This window comes from Garra rufa, chromosome 4 (assembly GCF_049309525.1).
Source record: "Garra rufa chromosome 4, GarRuf1.0, whole genome shotgun sequence".
Classification (NCBI taxonomy): Eukaryota; Metazoa; Chordata; class Actinopteri; order Cypriniformes; family Cyprinidae; genus Garra; species Garra rufa.
Window position 1 is genome coordinate 54,654,468 of NC_133364.1, and position 18,937 is coordinate 54,673,404.

At 41.2% G+C, this 18,937-nt stretch overlaps 1 protein-coding gene, 1 long non-coding RNA gene and 1 pseudogene across 2 annotated transcripts in view; 2 read left to right on the plus strand and 1 right to left on the minus strand.

Moving 5' to 3' along the window:
• LOC141334161 (uncharacterized) overlaps positions 1–18,937 on the plus strand; it is a 336,215-nt pseudogene that overhangs the window by 275,186 nt on the left and 42,092 nt on the right.
• LOC141334162 (uncharacterized) overlaps positions 568–18,937 on the minus strand; it is a 181,307-nt gene continuing 162,937 nt past the window's right edge. Inside the window, exons 6-7 of the mRNA XM_073839293.1 lie at positions 7,246–7,394; positions 568–1,054 (exon numbers count right to left, since the gene is read on the minus strand). Coding sequence (XP_073695394.1) covers positions 568–1,054; positions 7,246–7,394 — 636 coding nt within the window. The remainder of the gene's footprint in view (positions 1,055–7,245; positions 7,395–18,937) is intronic.
• Positions 14,061–16,364, plus strand: LOC141334171 (uncharacterized). Its single transcript, XR_012355495.1, has 3 exons — positions 14,061–14,221; positions 15,588–15,632; positions 15,749–16,364. It is a non-coding gene; the product is annotated as an uncharacterized lncRNA (long non-coding RNA).

Below are 18,937 nucleotides of genomic sequence, written 5' to 3' on the forward strand. Positions count from 1 at the left end.
CAAAATAAATGATAGATGATTATAGAAATCACTCTTTCTAAACCTCTTCTTGCATTGAAGAAAACGGCAGTTTCTTCCCAGAATGAGTTTGCAAATGACGTTTCATGTTGCTTTGACATGTGAAACTCTTCTCACACTGAAGACACTTGTACGCTTTCTCTCCAGTGTGAACTCTCATGTGAATCTTAAGGTTTCCTTTATATGTAGGGATGCACCGATACGAATCGGCCGATAATGCTTGCGCGTTTTGTCAGTAAAGCCGGTTCTGTAATCAGCGGTAAATGCCATCAGGTGTGTGATTTCACGTTGAGCCGTATATACTACACATAGCCGTTGTTTACCGACGAGCTGCGCAAATCAATGTTCATTATCAGTGTGAATGTGCGCAGCTCGTCAGTGAACAACGGCTATGTGTAGTATATACGGCTCAACGTGAAATCACGCACCTGATGGCATTTACCGCTGATTACAGAACCGGCTTTACTGACAAAACGCGCAAGCATTATCGGCCGATAAGGATCGGTGCATCCCTATTTATATGCGAAACTCTTTCCACACTGAAGACACTTACGGTTTCTCTCCAGTGTGAACTCTCATGTGAGTCTTAAGGTTTACTTTATGCGTGAAACTCTTTCCACACTCTTCACAGGTAAAAGGTTTCTCTCCAGTGTGAGTGCTCAAGTGAATCTTAAGACTTGCTTTATATGTGAAACTATTTCCACACTGAGGGCAGGTGAAAGGTTTCTCTCCAGTGTGAATTTTCATGTGGGCATCAAGTGTACCTTTCAGTGTAAAACTCTTTCCACACTGAGGACATATGAACGGCTTCTTTTCGGTGTGAATTTTCATGTGAGTCTTAAGAACTCCTTTTTGTGAGAAACTCTTCCCACACTGTTTGCAGGAGTAAGGTTTCTCTCCGGTGTGAATTCTCATGTGGATATTAAGGTATTGTTTCCGTGTAAAACTATTCCCACACAGTTTGCAGATGAAAGGCCTCTCTCCAGTGTGAGTTCTCATGTGGACAGTAAGGTTATGTTTATGCGTAAAACTCTTTTTTCTACACTGTTGGCAGCTGTAAGGTCTCTCTCCAGTGTGAATTCTCATGTTAGAATTAGGGTTTGTACTTTGTGTTTTTTTATTTATTTCTGGTGAGGAAGTCTTTTTATTCTGTGAGCAACTAATTGATTTTTCTTCAGTTTTGAAATCATGTTTCTCATTTTGATCTTTCTCTTCTGTTTCATTGAGTTCTTGACTCTCCTCTTTCAGGGCCATCAGGTCTGAGGTCAAATAAGAAAAATGTAAGTAAACAGCAGTTTAATGGCACAAAGCAACAGACATCAAAACATTTAGACTAGTGCTGGCAATTAATTAAAAACTATTTGGCAATAAACAATTTCACATTAAATCTCCAAATTAAAAAATGTAAATGGAATGTAAAACAACATAAAGATTGTACATTTAAAATATGGGGCTTATTGGCATCTTCCCACCAAGTAGCCTCTTGTTACTGAAGACCAGTCTCATCGATACAAATACTGCTACTGATCTGTCTCTATTAAATGCATTTCCTTCCAATTTTAGCCATTAATTATAGCTATAACAAATAATTGTTTTTGTTAAAAACAATTATTTGTAACATATATTGTAGTGCATTTATCATAACTACCATATAATTATTAAAAAACTTTAGCTCCTTTAAAAAAACACACAATCTGTCATATTTATCTTCACGCTAGAGAATTTATAAGCAGCTTTTAAGTAAATCTTCTAATTAAACCCTCAGAAGTTACGATGAGTGATTTTCGGTTTCTATTTTATTGTTTGGCTAAAGAGTTTGGCTCATCTTAGGTTACTCTGGAGCAGTATAGCAAGCCGACCCGAGGCCTCTCTGTGCCTACCCGTTTGAGGTGAGAACACAGGAGGAGACTGTGTCTACACGAAGGCTATAGAACCTCGTGAACGTGTTAGGGCTCGCCCAGCCCGCCGCTCTACAAATGTCATTTAGCGAGGCGCCACGAGCCAATGCCCAGGAGGATGCAACACTCCTAGTCGAGTGTGCTCTCAGCCTGAGGGGGCTTGATCTACTTGAGCCTCGCCGAAGCATCTCCAAATTAGCTGAACCGACTGGGGGTGGAGTCTCCACTCTCCGGGAAGCGCAGCTCGTGAGAGCTCGTCGGCCGCACGGTTGAGCAACCCGGGAATGTGAATGGCACGAAGCGACCTCAGATGCTTCTGACTCCACAAGAGGAGATGACGGGCGAGTTGCGACGGGAGCGTAGACCGCCTTGCCGGTTGATGTACGCAACGGTCGCAATATTGTCCGTACGGACCAGCACGTGTTTGCCACGTAGGTGCCCCTTGAGGCGGAGCAGGGCGAGACGTACTGCAAGCAACTCGAGGCAGTTGATGTGCCAAGTCAGCTGGGGGCCCGTCCAAACCCCTGAAACTGCCTGTCCGTCGTACGTGGCTCCCCACCCGGTGGTGGAGGCATCTGTGTGTACCACAGCATGCCTGGAGACCTGTTCCATGGGTACTCCTGCCCGTAGGAATGAGAGGTCTGACCACGGGGTGAAAGTTTGGCGGCAAGCCGGTGTTATCTGAACCCGGTGAGAGCCGCGAAGCCACGCTCTCCTCGGGACTCGGCCATGAAGCCAGTGTTGAAGCGGTCTCATATGGAGTAGCCCCAGCGGTGTAACTGCCGCTGCTGCTGCCATATGCCCCAGGAGCCTCTGAAATTGTTTCAGTGGGACCGCTGACCTGCTCTTGAACGTATCTAGGCAGTTCAACACTGACTGAGCACATTCCTGCGTGAGGCGTGCTGTCTGGCTGACCGAGTCCAGTTCCATACCGAGAAAAGAGATTCTCTGTGTTGGAGAGAGCTTGCTCTTTTCCCAGTTGACCCGAAGACCCAACCGGCTGAGGTGTGAGAGCACCTGATCCCTGTGTTCGCATAGCTGGTCCCGAGACTGTGCTAGAATGAGCCAGTCGTCGAGGTAGTTGAGGATGCGAATGCCTTGTTCTCTGAGAGGAACAAGGGCTGCCTCCGTGACCTTCGTGAAGACACGGGGGGAGAGGGACAGCCCGAAGGGCAGGATCGTGTACTGATATGCCCTGCCTTCGAACGCGAACCGCAGAAAAGGTCTGTGGCGCGGAAGGATTGAGACATGAAAGTACGCGTCCTTCAGGTCGATCGCTGCAAACCAATCTTGGGGACGGACACATCTGAAAATGTGTTTCTGAGTGAGCATCTTGAATGGTAGCCTGTGAATGGCTCGGTTCAAAGTGCGCAGATCCAAGATCGGTCAAAGCCCGCCGCTTTTCTTGGGTACTATGAAGTACGGGCTGTAGAAGCCTGTCTTCATATCGGCTGGAGGGACCGGCTGTATCGCTTCCTTCGCCAGCAAGGAAGCGATCTCTGCACGCAAGATGGGAGCATCTGCGGCCCTGACTGAGGTGAAGTGGACACCTCTGAATTTGGGAGGGCGCCGGGCGAACTGAATCGCATAGCCGAAAGTGATGGTCCGAAGGAGCCAGCAAGATAGGCTGGGAAGCTCTTTCCAGGCTCCCAGAAAGTGAACAAGCGGCACAAGGGGGACCACCGCTGTACCCGCGGGGGAGCAGCGAAGAGGGGGGCAGGGACCCTGCCTCACAGTCTCGTTGCCGGACCGGGGCGGGGTCAGAGCGTCTGTATGTAGTGTGTGTGAGACGCTTACCTGCGTATGAGCCGATGGTGCGTGAGTAGTCCGTTTTGCCGTGCTCTCGAACCGCCCATCGTCGCTCACTGGCGAAGGGGGAGGACGGGTGAGGCGCAGGGGTGGCCTGCGCACTCCCCGCAGTCCCACCTGGTGACCCAGAGATAGAGAAACCTGACGGTCGGTGGCGGGGAAAAAACAAACAAAAGATTCTCCGCCCGGCCCTCCTCCGGGGGAGGGAGTGGTGCGGTCACCATCTCCCGAAGAGCAGCATCCTCCATCTCTGGGTCGCCCGTCTCAGGGTCTCTTGCTCTTGCGCTTCCCACTGGTCTTTGTGGGGGCCTGGACGGGCTGGGCGGCTGCCCGGCGACCGGCTCCACGGCGCCGTTGTGAAGGCTGCTGCGGTGGCTGCTGTGGAGCGGAAGCCGGGGGCCGCCCTCGGCGACGAGCAGACTGGGGTGCCGCCGGCGGACGGGTGGAGGCAGCAGCTGTACGCCGGGGCAGGATGTGACTGATGGCCTCAGTCTGCTTCTTGGCTGCGGAAAACTGCTGGGCAAAGTTCTCCACAGCGTCGCCGAAGAGGCCGGTCTGGGACACCGGAGCGTTGAGGAACCTGGTCTTATCGCAGTCCCTCATATCAGCCAGACACAGCCAGAGATGGCGTTCCTGGACCACCATGGTGGACATGGCACGACCCAGAGACCGCGCGGTCACCTTCGTCGCACGTAGCGCGAGGTCCGTGGCGATACGAAGTTCACGAAGAACTTCTGGGTCGTGACCACCCTCGTACAGGTCCTTCAGTGCCTGAGCCTGATGTACCTGTAACAACGCCATAGCGTGTAAGGCGGAACCAGCGGAGCCGCAGGCCGCATAGGCACTGCCGATCAGAGCCGACGAGTGCCTACAGGCCCGGGACGGGAGCGACGGATTGTTGCCCCGCCAAGTGGAAGCGGCGCCCGGACACAGTTGCATCGCAACCGCACGCTCCACCGGCGGGACCGCCGTGTATCCCCGCGCTGGTCCGCCATCGAGGGTGGTGAGGGAGGAAGTCCCACTCGAGCGGTTTCGGGCAGTGAAAGGTGCCGTCCACGTTCGGGTGAGCTCTTCATGCACCTCCGGGAAAAAAGGCACCGGGGTGGGACGCTGAGAACCAGCGCGGGCCACCCCGAGATACCAATCATCCAGCCGAGAGGGGTCGGGATGTGATGGTGGATTCCATTCAAGCCCTACCCTCTCGGCGGCCCGGGCAAGCATAGCCATCATCTCCGGGTCAGTATCGGGCACCGCTGATCGCCCAGTGGACGACAGTGTGCCGTCCTCCTCCTCAGAGAGGTCTGGCTCTCCCCCCGATGCCGCGACCGACATCTGTTCGTCGAGGGGGGCCCCAAAAGTAACGGGTGGTACCCCTAAGGGAGGTCCAACCCGCTCCTCTGAGAGCCCCGGTGGCGACGGAGCGTCGGTGGAAGGAGGAGCCCCCGCCGATGGAATGGGCGGGGAGTTCCTCACCGTCACCGACAGACCGGGCAGCCCTCTGCTTCCAGCGACAACGCCCCCCGGCGTTTGCCTGGAGGAACGTTCGTTCTGGGCAGAGGAACTGGAACCCCGCCCCTTTGCAGGAAACGGAGTCTGGTCCGCAGCTCCATGATGGTCATTCTCCCACAATGGGGACATGACTCATCCACGAACGCTGCCTCAGCGTGTTGAAAGCCCAGAAAACGTGAGGCAGTGTGCGTGGCCATCACCCGGCGCCAGGAAACGGCCGCATCCAGAAACGCACGGGGAGAAAGGCATGACGCCTCGTCTTTAAAAAGACGCTCAACCCGTGAAGCTCCTTTAGAAATTCACTCTTTAGGAAATTGTTTCTTATAGGAATTTGCTCTTTTAGTGCTGAGGCGCACAGGGGAAATGGCCGCAGCAACACAGAAGGTGGATGGTGAAACCAGCTGTGTGCTTCCACTCGACACGGAAGACCACGCCGCTGAAGCGCCGTGCCGCCAACACAAAAGAGAAGAAAAGGAGGTAAGTGTTGCTTCTGACTCGTCCCACACAGAATGGTCCAGCTCCGAAGCGAAAGCTTGATGATGCATGCACCTGCTGCGCGTTATATGCTCACGCTATGATCAGCCGCAGCTGGCTGCAATCATGCATGCCAATATTCATTGGCTCGTTTGTATACACACGAAGTAGATTGGTCTATCCAGGCGATATCCCAATTCGTCGGTCTCGACGAGACGTCGAAGAGACCGACTGATAGGGAACTTGTGTACATTACATATCACATTTCTTTTGAATTTTTGTTGTTGTTCTTCTTTTAAAATGAGCTTTATTTTGCTTGAGAACAGAATGAAAATGCTGGTTTACTAGCTAGACCAGTGGTCATTAATCTCAGTTTGCTTGCCCTAAATGGCAAAAGGGTGGGTAATTTTGTTTTAATGCCATTATACCAATTATGTTTATTTTAAAATGCTCTTAAACTGCAAATTACTGCTAAATGTAGTTGGGGAAAAAAAGTTTTGTGACAAAATTGGTTTGAACAAACAGGTATATTTGCAGTGTTGTTGTTTTTTCTTGCAAAGTATCAATGCATTTTACGTTTAATGTTGCTTGGTTTCTTTATAGAGAAGTAACGCACACGAGAAGGGCTTACAGTTAGTGCTCTAGATAAAATAATAGAGGGAGTAATGCTGATAGATCATTACAAATAACGACCATGAGCACTTGCGGTGTGTTTTGATGCGCTGCTCAGTTTACCTAGAAATTATAAAATGGTGCCTCCATTGTCTCGGGGTCTGGCTGAAGAGCAATGGTCTGAAATCGACTGCAAATAAAAGACTATTAAATCTATTAAGATGTCAGCAGATAATGAATAAACTCAAAAACAGCATTACCAGCTTCACTTATAAAACCAGTTTATTCTCTTCGTATGGCTACAAAAGTTCTTAAAATGTGAATACATCATGGCAGTCCTGATATAAATTGCAGGAGCAGAGGTAATTCAGTCCTTCACAATGCTCCTGACACTGAGAATGAGTCGCTCTGGTGTGGTGGTATTTTACTGGACCTTACTGATGGAAAATTACCCATATTGCTTACCATTGAAGACTCCATTATGAAACCAAATGAGTAAAATAGCTCAGGTGAGAACACAATACTCTCTAGTCATCTGTAAGTATTCAGCTTTTTACATTTCCTCCTATATTCCCGTGTTCACACTTAATGGACCCCAGTTATTACTCCACACCTCTATATTTCATTACCTATTTGATTGCAACTTCAAAAAAATCATTGCTCACATACCATTTTCATTTTTTCACTTTATTCCTCGGCTCTTTACTATTAAATATTACCATCAATACTCCAACCATTAATGCAATTACACATTTTACTTTTGTCTTGTTTCTGCAAATCTTTCTACAGTGATAGCACAGCAAAGACAAAGACTTCTCTCTGGTGTTATTATGACTCATGTCACACTGATACCTTACAAATACAGATCTCTCATGTGTGATACCCCATGTGGTATTTAAGTGCTGCTTTAATTCTGAAACTCTTTCCGCAGTGACCACATACAAATGGTTTCTCTCCAAAGTGAACGCTCATGTGTCGGTTAAGGGATCCCTTTCGGTTGAAACTTCTTCCACATTGCTGGCAGGTGAAAGGCTTCTCTCCAGTGTGAACTCTTATGTGGTCTTCAAAGCGTTGCTTATAATTAAACCTATTTCCGCACTGAGGGCATGTGTAGGGTAGCTCTCCAGAGTGAATTCTCATGTGGACTTCAAAGTACCGTTTTTGAGGAAAACTCTTTCCACACTCAGAGCATGAGTAGGGTTTCTCTCTATGAGTTCTCAAATGGACTTCAAGGTTTTCTTGTTGATCAAAACTCTTTTCACACTGATCACATTTGTAAGGCTGCTCTCCATTGTGAATTTTCATGTGTCTGTTGAGGCTTCCTTTTAGAGTGTAACTCTTTCCACACTGTTGGCAGGTGAAAGGCTTCTCTCCTGTGTGAGTTAAAATATGTCTTTCAAGGTTTAGTTTATGATTAAAACTCTTTCCACACTGTTGGCAGGTGAGATAACTTCTTCCTGTCTTTCGAGTCTTTTTTCTTGAGGAAGTCATTTTAGTCTGTGACCAACTAAAAGATTTTTCTCCTTTTGTGAAATCATGATCTTTCTCTTCCATTTCATTCAGTACTTCACTCTCCTCTTTCAGTGATATCATATCTAAAGTGAAAAAAGACAAGTAAAAGATAACCCCAGTTTAATGACACAAAACAACAGACATCAAAACATTCAAAGATGTGAACGTGTCAAAACTAACATACAACTACATCCTATGTGCTCTAAGCCAGTGGTTCTCAATTCCGGTCCTCATGCTCCACCTGCTCTGCATATTTTGCATGCCTCTCTTAGTTATTGCACCTGATTCTGACAATCAGCTCGTAGGAATTAAGCTCTGTGCATGTACTGTGTTCCAATTGACATGTTCCCTACACAGTATTCATTGTTTCCTACTCCCTGAGCACTGGAAATCCGTTCAAATTTACTTCACTTCAGAACATTCATTCACAAATTTGCACTACGTCACCGCCGGAGGAATCTTAACTCTACAACTCTCCTTAAGTAGGTTTTATCTTTACTGTCTTTGGGGTCAGATTGACCCCAAGGATTGAAAGTGTGATTCCATAATGAATTATAAATTTTTAATATTATAAACTATATATATTTTTTTCGTTTACTTCTCAACTTTACAGTTCTGCTGTGTTTTCATGGATATTTTGTACTTTTTTACCCATTTACTGCACAATTACTCAACCATGCCACCAAGTGGTTTATACAAAATTAATTTTTAATAAAAAAATCACCTTAATGATGATCTAAATTTAATCTAAATTGTTTTTGGACATTGCTCTATGTGTTAGGGATACAGTACTGCCTTACAGGTTAGTGGAAAAACTTTTGAAGATATAGTTAAAGAAAGAAAGTGCAATGACCACATACATCCAGCAGAGGCCCTTAGGGACTAATTTCATTTTCACTTTATTTTTCTTCATGCTTCAACTTCTCCTCACAACTTTATGATATATATTTTGTAAATATATATTTGAACATTCTAAAATAAATGTGGTTTTTTGTAAAAGCGTAGAATTTTTGTTTTTTTAGAATTGCTGAATTTTTGTCTTTCATCTTTGTTTTATCTGCACTTTTCCCTCTCTTTGTGTGAGTGGGTGTGGGGGGGAGTGGGTTTTTTTTTGGGGGGGGGGGGGTTTGGGGGGTGCTGTGTGGTGTGTTTGTGTAGAGTTGTGTGTGTTAGGGGCAGGGGCATGGTGTGTTTGTGTAGAGTTGTGGGTGTGTGTGAGAGTCAACATGCATGTTCCATGTTGCATTTGTGCTCTAGTACCAGTCTTTCATTTATGTATGAACATTTTCAGATTTATAGCAGATATGTTGATTTTTTATGCCAATTTCTATATAAATGCTCCCTGTTGCAGTTACACACATGTGTGTGTGTGTGTGTGTGTGTGTGTGTGTGTACCTTGTTTTTGTGACATATCAGGACACAAATTGGTGTAATAACATGGGTATGACATAGGTATTACAAGGAGAGGGTGACTTATGAGGACATTGCCCATGTCCCCACTTTTCAAAAGGCTTATAAATCATACAGAATACGTTTTTTTGAGAATGTAAAGAAATGCATAGTCTCCTGTGAGGTTTAGGTGTAGGGAAGGTGTAGGGTGATAGCAAATATCGTTTGTACAGTATAAAAACCATTACGTCTATGGAATGTCCCCACAATTCACAAAAACAAACGTGTGTGTGTGTGTGTGTGTGTGTGTGTGTGTGTGTGTGTGTGTGTGTGTGTGTGTGTGTGTGTGTGTGTGTGTGTGTGTGAGATAGAAAGTTCGTTCCACTTTGAGTTTATGCTGTAGGACCAGGCCTTTATTTAAATGTTAATTATTTTAGATTTAAACTGGATTTACTACTTTTTTTGGACAAACGAAATGAAAAAAAAAGAAGCTTTTTTTACTTTTCCCATTCATTTTCAATGTGAGGAAACAGTAATTTTTTTTTTTACACACCTTTAGAACAAACGAATTAAGTCCGGATTTTTTTGTGTTTTTAGATTGATTATTTAGGAAAAGTCACAGAGTCTCATGCCCCTGAGATTAAGGGAACTTTATAAAAAAATGAAGGAAAACTCCAGTGGGGTCAGCCTGACCCCAAGGAGAGCTTAAGGGTTAACAGAGAAGTGTAAAGTGTGACATCTATAAATAAATACAATTCAAATTCATGTCTTGCACGCTTTAATGACCTTTAAGTGAAACGTATTTGGTTGCTTCGAATTGGAATCATTGCGGAATATCCTAAGAAGTCCACTTTGCAGGGCACTTACGTTCAAATGGAACAAACGTTATATGTGATAAGAGATACAACATATGCAGAGCCTTGGGGCATGAGGACTGCTGTAATAAGCAACTGTAAGAGGTGTTGCCTGTAATTAGAGAAACCTTTACTTATTTAGGATGTCTCAAATGGGTCATTCCAACTGGAATCATCAAATTTTGGAAAAGTTCCCCACCGGACCTCCTCAGATTTGTCTGAAAAAAATCTGTGATGGGTAATTATGCCCAATAGATCATATGCAAAATTTCAGATCTCTACTATGTGTACTTTTTTCACAAAAAATCTGTAAAAAAAGTTTGGTTTTTTTACCCCGTAAAAAACCTTTTGGAAAATCTATTTGTTGTGGTCAGTTTTGATATTGTGGTCATGATATATGATATTTGAGTCGCCACAAATAGAACAATGCATGGGAAACACAACAACCTGAGCCCAATTTATGCCTACTCATCTCCTTAACCTTAATTTGAGGTAGAATTAAATGAATGCCAAAGCTCAGCCTCTTGTTCATCATACCCCCTCCATCACCTCACGTACCCCAGTTTGAGAACCACTGGTTTATACCGTTCTCATCTTAAAATACAGTACCTTGGTGTAAGTTTGACCTATGCCTCCTGAACCCACTGTTTTTATCTATTTATTTACTTGATTGTACTGATATTATTTAATTATTTTCTTCATTTCCTCTCTTTAACCAGTAATTTATTTTATACATCTTCTTCTTTCCCTAATTTCGATCCTTATTTTTTAACTTTATAAAAAGGTGTATCTTACACCTCACATAATTACATCAGAATTTAACTTCAATGTTTGTGCTTTTGTTTTGGCTTATTTTTTGTGTTTGTTTTTTGTCAGACTTGTTTTATATTTACAGCACTGTTTTCTTTAATGTTGTACTGTTTTTCTGTATGTCCTACATTGTCTTGGTCTACAAAAAAGGTAAATGAAATGATCTTAGAAGAATTGTATGAAAAAGCATCATCTGCTACATTTGTATAGTCTCAGTGAACTTTTATGAGGTTAAGGCTAATTCAATATTAATGCTAAAACAAATGGCCAGTGTGAAAGCAGGATTTTCTCAGTTGCACTTAAAGGCAGCATTAGTATGTGATCTCAACACTTCTGTCAAATGTCAAAACATTTCTACACCTGTGTGACATTATTAATAAATATTCTTTATATTCATTTTTGTAATGAGTTCAGCTTTAAGAATAAAAACCAACCTGTTTGTTCCTCAGTATCTTCATGTTTGACTCTAAACGTTTCTTCAATCTTCACGTCTTCACTCTCATCTTTAATAAACACCATCTTTGTTTGTTCCTCAGTATCTTCATGTTTCAATGTTTCTTCAATCTTTATGTCTTCACTTTCCTCTTTAATTAACGCCATTTTATAATAGTGTGTCACATGGATCTCTGTTGATTCTCCAGGAGTTATTCTGTGTGTTTGTACACTTTGACCTGTTTAAGATTAGAATAATTGAATAGAAAGAAAAATCAATGAAAAACTAAATCTCTGGGTGCGTCTCAATCAGCTTCTAGTTCAGTAGTCAGTGCACTAGTAAGACAGTCAGAGAGTTAATAGACTAATATAACATTTATCAAATATACAAATTACCAAAAAGGTTCATATTTAGGCAGGCTATTTTTTTATTTATATTTGGTATTCAATTATTTGTACATCATATCTAATATATTACACTCTCATGAAATCATTCTCGGTTGTCATTCACTCGTTTGTGTTTGTTGTTGTCGTTTGTAGTCCGCGTGCCGCTGATTCGAATCACTGAATCATTTCACAAATGATTCGATTCAAATGATTCGGATTCTCAGTTTCTCTCATCACTTCTTATCATCACACGATTGATTCATGATATAGAGAGCGAAATGAGACGCACATTCTCTGTTACTAAGGCTATAACGTCTTAAGTAACACTAAATAAAGCATTACAACGTTATATTCAATAATGATGCATTTATTTGACATAGCTTGCAAATGCTTTAATTCATGTAACAGTTTGCATTTATTTAAAAAATTTAAAACCACAAACCTTTCTTCAGGCGAATCACAACAGAAGAGGAGCGAGGCGAAGCTTTATGACGTCACATCACCAGAGCAAAATAAAAGTCCCATTGGTGCACTGCTCTCTAGAATCACAAACACACATAATAGAAATGTTGTATATAGCATATAATTTTGTACTCACGAAACGATGATTCTTGTCTAAAGTTATTAACAACATAAATCTAGGAATATTTTAAAATTTTTATGTACATTTAAAACACTAAAATATTTGTACCTTACCATTAAATTCACATGAAACTAGTTAATGCTGCTGTGTAACTGTAACAAAGAGGGTGTGATGGCAAATTTGATCTATCACTCTTTGGACTATTGTAATCAGTGTCTCGTTATATTGTTGGTGTATTTATTCCTCTTTTGAAAAATCATTGAAACACTGCCAGGGATCTTATTTTTCTTTTGCTTTTGGGGTAAATGAGGACACAACAATATATTTGTTGCAGTTTAGTATTTACCACTTCAGAAGTTTACAAAACGATAACTACTTAAATTTCTGAGAACCCCATAAACGTGAAAAGGGTCAAAACACAGACAAAGTCGCATAAGAAAAAAAGGTTCATGTCAATCTTTGCATGAATTTTGTCAGTTACTTGCAGAGTTAAGAATTTGGGATGAAGGATATCCTAAATCATTTTTATTTGCCAGAAGGACGGTTTCTGCCAGGATACTCCTCAATTTCTTCCTCGTCCTAGAAACGTTAACTAGAAGTACATCCATCAGAAAAACAACACAAAAAAATATATCATGCTGTATTAGTGTTATGATTTTAGTGAAGTTAAATGATTTGAAAACAAAATACCTTTAATACACCTGCAGGAAAATGAAGATCAGGAGACTTGTTTGAGCTTGTCCCGTGTGTCTAACTGGATATTGTCATCTTTATTATTCTCATCTTAAAAACAGGACAAAGTGTCCAAACACAGAAACGCTGGCGTTAATTAAAGAGGAGAGTGAAGACATGAAGATTGAAGAAACATTCAAACATGAAGATACTGAGAAACAAACCAAGATGGACTTTGTTGAAGAGGAGAGTGAAGACATGAGGATTGAAGATACCGAGGAACAAACAGGTTGGTTTTCATTCTCAAAACTCTTTTGATCCTAATTAAAATGCCTGGCTCTAGAAAAATATGGGGAAAAAATGCCTAAGTAGTCTAAACAAGAGAGTTATTATGTGTAACGTTTAACCCTAAAAAAGACAATACAACCATTGGGCCTGTATTTTTAAAGCTTCTCATTCATCTTAAAAATGTGTAACTAGTCCCTGGTTTCACAGACAAGGCTTAAGTTTTCAAGTTTTCAGCTGTTTCAACTTAAATTAATCTGCAATGGTTGATCTTAAATGAAATCAATATCTTTGTTTTGTAATGTTTGTTTCTAAGTACATTTATAAAAATGGCTTACATGTCTTGATTGAACTATGGCCTAATCCTGGCTTAGTCTAAGACCTGTCTGTAAACCTTTACTAGAATTTTTATAGTTTTATCCTCATAGATTCTGAAAACAGCTCATTAATATTCATGAATCTTCCAAATAAGGCAATAACTGAGCATTTCATTCTAAAGACAAATCCTAGGGTTGTAAATGGACAAGTAAAACCAGTTTTGGAGAATTTATGCCCTTTCCTATGCCATATACCTTCTATGTAGATATCAGACAACCATGTAAAATATTGTATCAATGCATTCTAGAGCACCTGTAAAAATACTTATTAATTTATCTTTAATTACCTTAAGTTTTGTATGTGATGTCTGTCTGTTATTCTGTCAAATTTACTGATTGAGTGTTGTTTTTGTGTAGTCAGAACACCAGGTTCAACTGTGCGCCAATGCCAATAGGGTCTGGCTGCAGACATGCACCTCCACTGTCAGACCTGCACTCTCAGACCTGCACTCTCAGTCACCCAAACTTCCTCTGCAGGTGACGTCACTTGCAATCGACACCTGCAGTCTACGGTACCTGCGCTATTTGCAATCTGCGTGTAGTGCTAGTGGGACGTGTTGGATTGAGAATAACTTCTGAATTCTTTCAAGAATCATTGCTGTAAGTACATATGTGTATCTGTGTGTGTTTATTATACGTTTTATTAGATTGTATTCTGATATACAAAATTATGTTTGCCAACGTGTTCGCTGCTCACTGGTTGTGTTTAAAAAGTTGCATTAGCTAGGGCTGTGCAATTAATCGAAATTCGATTTCGATTTCTGCTTCAAACGATCATGAAAATGCAGTAATCGAGATGAAACGATTATTGTTCCCCACTCCACCCCCTTTCCAGTGGTGCGCTTTCGCTCTTCCATAAAAGCCTAATTTCACATGCAAAACAGCAAAATCATGTAATGTGACCTTCATAAAACGGGACATGCTTGATTTATTCATGTTTCTTTGATGTTATGTTTTTAATAGCGCGTAGGAAAAGTTGCGGTGTTTTTTGAATGCGCTCAAAGACGGAGCCGAACATGGACTTGTAAAGTTATATTTTAACCCAGGTGCGTGCCTAAACGGTCAAATACACGCAAAAATATTTGAAAATGAGGCGCTTGTTGATTATTCATGTAAACGCTTGTCAGTTATGTCTTAAATGACCATAAACAGTTGAGAATAAAAATACGTGTGTAACAGTATATTGTGTCCGTGTGGTTAAGCGCAACACATAAGATTCCTTCTGCTGTCTGTGTTTAATATGAATAAAACTTAAAAATACAAAAAGAAAAATCACTCACTGCTTTTGAATGAAGGACGTTTGTAGTTTTAATAAGAAACAAAGCATGTTTAACTATTACAGTGAAGATGCTGTTTTATTTTACATTTAAATAATTACATTTAATTTCTGTAGTATTGTTAGACTACTTTAGACTTGCATAAAAGTATTCAGTATTTTTTTAAGCACTGTTATTTTTATTTTATTTTTTGGTATCTTTTTCGCTGTATTTAAATTAATTACTATAGAAAGTTTTGGACCCTGTCATAATCGTTTAAATAATCGTGATTACAATATTGACCAAAATAATCGTGATTATGATTTTTGCTGAAATCGTGCAGCCCTAAGCTGTATAGCCTAATTAGTCAACCACTCCGTCACTGACTTAAATACAGCTAAAGTAAGCTAAACTACTGAACAGAATGGTATATATGCTTTCGTAAGTTAATTATATAGCTTACACGTAAACTACTGTATAGTTTAGTGGAAGTGATTGTTGTGTTACTGATATTATAAGTAGAATGAGACAATTAAATGTGGTGTTTTTATTAGCAAAACAGGTAGTATGAAACATTGTAAAGCACCACATTTGATGTTTTGTTCTGCTCCTACTCTTCTCAATTCAGATTACTTCATTTGAGTGACATTTTATATATTATAAATATATGTATGTGTGTGTATAACTGGTTTCTTCTATCCTGCTCTTAGGCAGATGATGCAAGTATAGGTGTACTGATGGAATCATCACAAGAGGTACATTATTTTGTTACAGGACTGGTCACAAGTAATTGTTTCTTTTTTGCACAATACTGAATTAATGTTTTTGGTATCTTACATTTGTATCTCTCTTGTTCTTTGTGTTATTTTAGAGAATCAACTGATGGGAGATTTAAATAAAGCCAGCAAGTGGTGTTTGGAACCGTTGATATATATGTAGATGCCTCATTAGCGACTGTTTCTATGGGCCTTTATACATAAGCCGTCCGCCATTTTGCTGCGGTCCACTTGACGTCATTCACCCATAGATCTAGGTAAATCACCATAGTAATCACTGAATATTCGAAATATAACAGTCCTTCACAGCCGTTGGTCTGCAAACCTACAGTATGGTGAATGACGTCAAGTGGACCGCTGTAATATGGCGGACGCATCTACGTGCTTGGAGCGGGCCAATGGGGTATCTACGTATACATATATATGTTTGGAACAGCCAAGTGTGCTGCTTGGTTCTGTTCAGCTGCCCAAAGTACTCTGCATGGAGGATGAAGATGTTGATGAGGCCAGGGACAAATTACAGAAGGCTGAATTTTCAGAGGACAGACTTGTTGCTCTGGAACCTTTCAGCTTTATCTTTACTGCGATGAAGGACATGGACTTTTTCCTTGAACATGTAGTTGATGTTATGAATCTGAAAGTATTCTGTCAAACTGAAAAGGAAGGAATAGCATAATGTGCTTCTTTGCAGAAATAAAAGAAAATACATAATTTGCCTCTTTGCATTCTTTCTGTTCTGTTTTTGTTTGTTATGGAAGTGTTTTAAGCTTTTACTTATTTTTATATGACTTTTTTATAAAACTATTGCTAGTTTTCCAAATAATAGTAAATAGTCTGTCTCTTTGTAACTAGCTTACAATAAAAAAAAAACTAAAATTAAAAATAGCATCTGCTTAATTTTTGTTAATGTTATAGTTTGGTAATGTAATATAGTTGTAGCCTACTTGAATGATAAAGTACAACATTATACTCCTATGATAAACAAGCAGCAAAAAATAACTGGGGGCAAAGTTTCTGTCTGGTTATACTACTAAAGTACTTTAAACCATTTAACAGCAGCGTCTTTACTGGCAACGGGTACTTTAAACTATATAACCGCTTCAATACAGCGTCTTTGGCAACGCGAACGAACGACTGGAAACTTATTTCCGTTTTTTTTGTGTCAATTGCAAGTGACGTAGCAGGTACCGTAGGCTGTGTCCAAATTCAGGGTCTACATCCTTCGGAGGACTCATTTGAAGGATGTTACGTCACAGCGCCGCGACGAAGGCTGTCCAAATTCATAGGATCCTTCAAATGCGGCCCACAAATACGTCCTCCTTTTCCCCGAATTTGAAGGATGGGTCTGGTGGATCCTTTCCCGTCCTACCTATCCCACAATTCCTTTCGGCAGAGCGCTTCCAGTATTTTCATATAATGGCGGACGAAGCAAGCGGTAGTAATGATGGAAGTTTAAAAAAAACTGCCGTTTCAAAAAATATTTTTTTACAGCGGTTGTCTAGTTTGGCCTTTGGTTTAGCGTTAAGCTTTACATTTGTATGTATATATGATAAAAAACAGCACTTTCGTAAACTAGCTTCTTTCTTACTGCCTGTGTGAATATCCCCTTACACACAGCTAATTTCTTGTTAGTTATTGAAGATGTTTTTAACGCTTTTAGGGATGAAAGAGTAACGTTAGTTATTTTGTTTAGTGCAGTACAGATAACCTTACTTCTTGCTTAGCGCTGTCACGGTTGCTAGGCGACAGGATATGAGCAACGGAGAAGGGAGGGAACTGAAAGAAGTGTAGGCTGTCCAAATTCACTGCCACCTACTTCCAGGTTTTGCGGTCTTCGGAGGACCCCTCCTCCTTCAACCTGGTAGGAAGGATCCTAAGGAGGATGCAGACCCTAAATTTGGACACAGCCGTAGTGTGCAGGTGTCGATTGCAAGTGACGTCACCTGCAGAGGAAGTTTGGGTGACTGAGAGTGCAGGTCTGACAGTGGAGGTGCATGTCTGCAGCCAGACCCTTCTCGCCAATGCCCCCACTGCCGGACCAAGATGAATTGCCGAAACCGGCGCTGTGTTAAGGTGATTGTGTGTAAATAACACTGCTTTTTTTTATATGGTATTGCATTCATTTCATTAATCAATGTGTTTCTGTTTCTTTTTGTAGTGTGGAAAACTGCTTGATTTTAAACACAGACAATCAGTACGAGTGGCAAAGTTTCGTGCCCGAGCCCAACAGTGGGCAAAAACAACTATTCAGTCTCGGAATCAATCAAAGGTTCTTGACAATGTATCTGTCATGGTAAGAAATACCTAAGAATACCTAAACACCCTAAATTCATTACCTCACACTTTCTTCTATATAAAAACAATTACATTGTTTTACATACAAATATGTGAACATAATACATTACATGCACATGAATCATTTTAATTCCTGTAAACTGACAGTTCAAATTAAAATTAATTTATATTATTACCAGATTTTGGCAAAGTCACACAATGCAGCCTGCAGCCAAAAAAAAAAGTGTTGGTTTGGAGTGGCATGAGGTTAAATAGATGTTTTTTTTTCTTCTCAGAATTATTACAAATCATTTTTAAAATCTGTATTGTTTGACGTTCTTATATTTTAGATGGAAAAGCTCAAAGCTCTTGGATATGTCCCTCTTCTTTTACTGGGCAAATGTTCCAAAGCCCAAAAGTGGACAGCAGAGGTCCAGTGCCCCCTTGAGTTCCCACCTGAGGGACATGGACTGATGGAAAAAATGCTCATACATTTTGAGCATATTTTACAAGGTAAGACACATTGGCCAGCACCAATACCGAAATGTTCTGTAGCTAAATAAGTTTATATATTAAACTGCACTGTCAGAGGTTTTTATTTAATGTATTTTAATATGACTTCAAGGGTGCAGAAACTGTTACGAGACAGTTGTCAGATTTTATTGGTGATTTCAAATTTAATCATAAGTTTAGTAAACAGTTTTCCCATTCAGAGGGACAGGAGCTGCTCTTGAATGTCCAAGAGGTGTTTCAAGGGTGACTTTGGGTGAAGCCAGTGCAAAAAACAAGGAACAATGTGACCTCAGGCTCAATGAAAACTCTTCTTGACATATATTTGAATCCTAATAATAACTAATATTTTATCTCTGTTATCTATCCATTCTTCTCACAGAACAAACATATCTGGCCAAAAAAGGACCTGGCAGCAAGTCAAGATTAAGAAAGAGAACATTTTCCAGGCTGGTAAGTGACTTGATTGCTAAAAAAAAAATGACAATTAGGCGAATAGT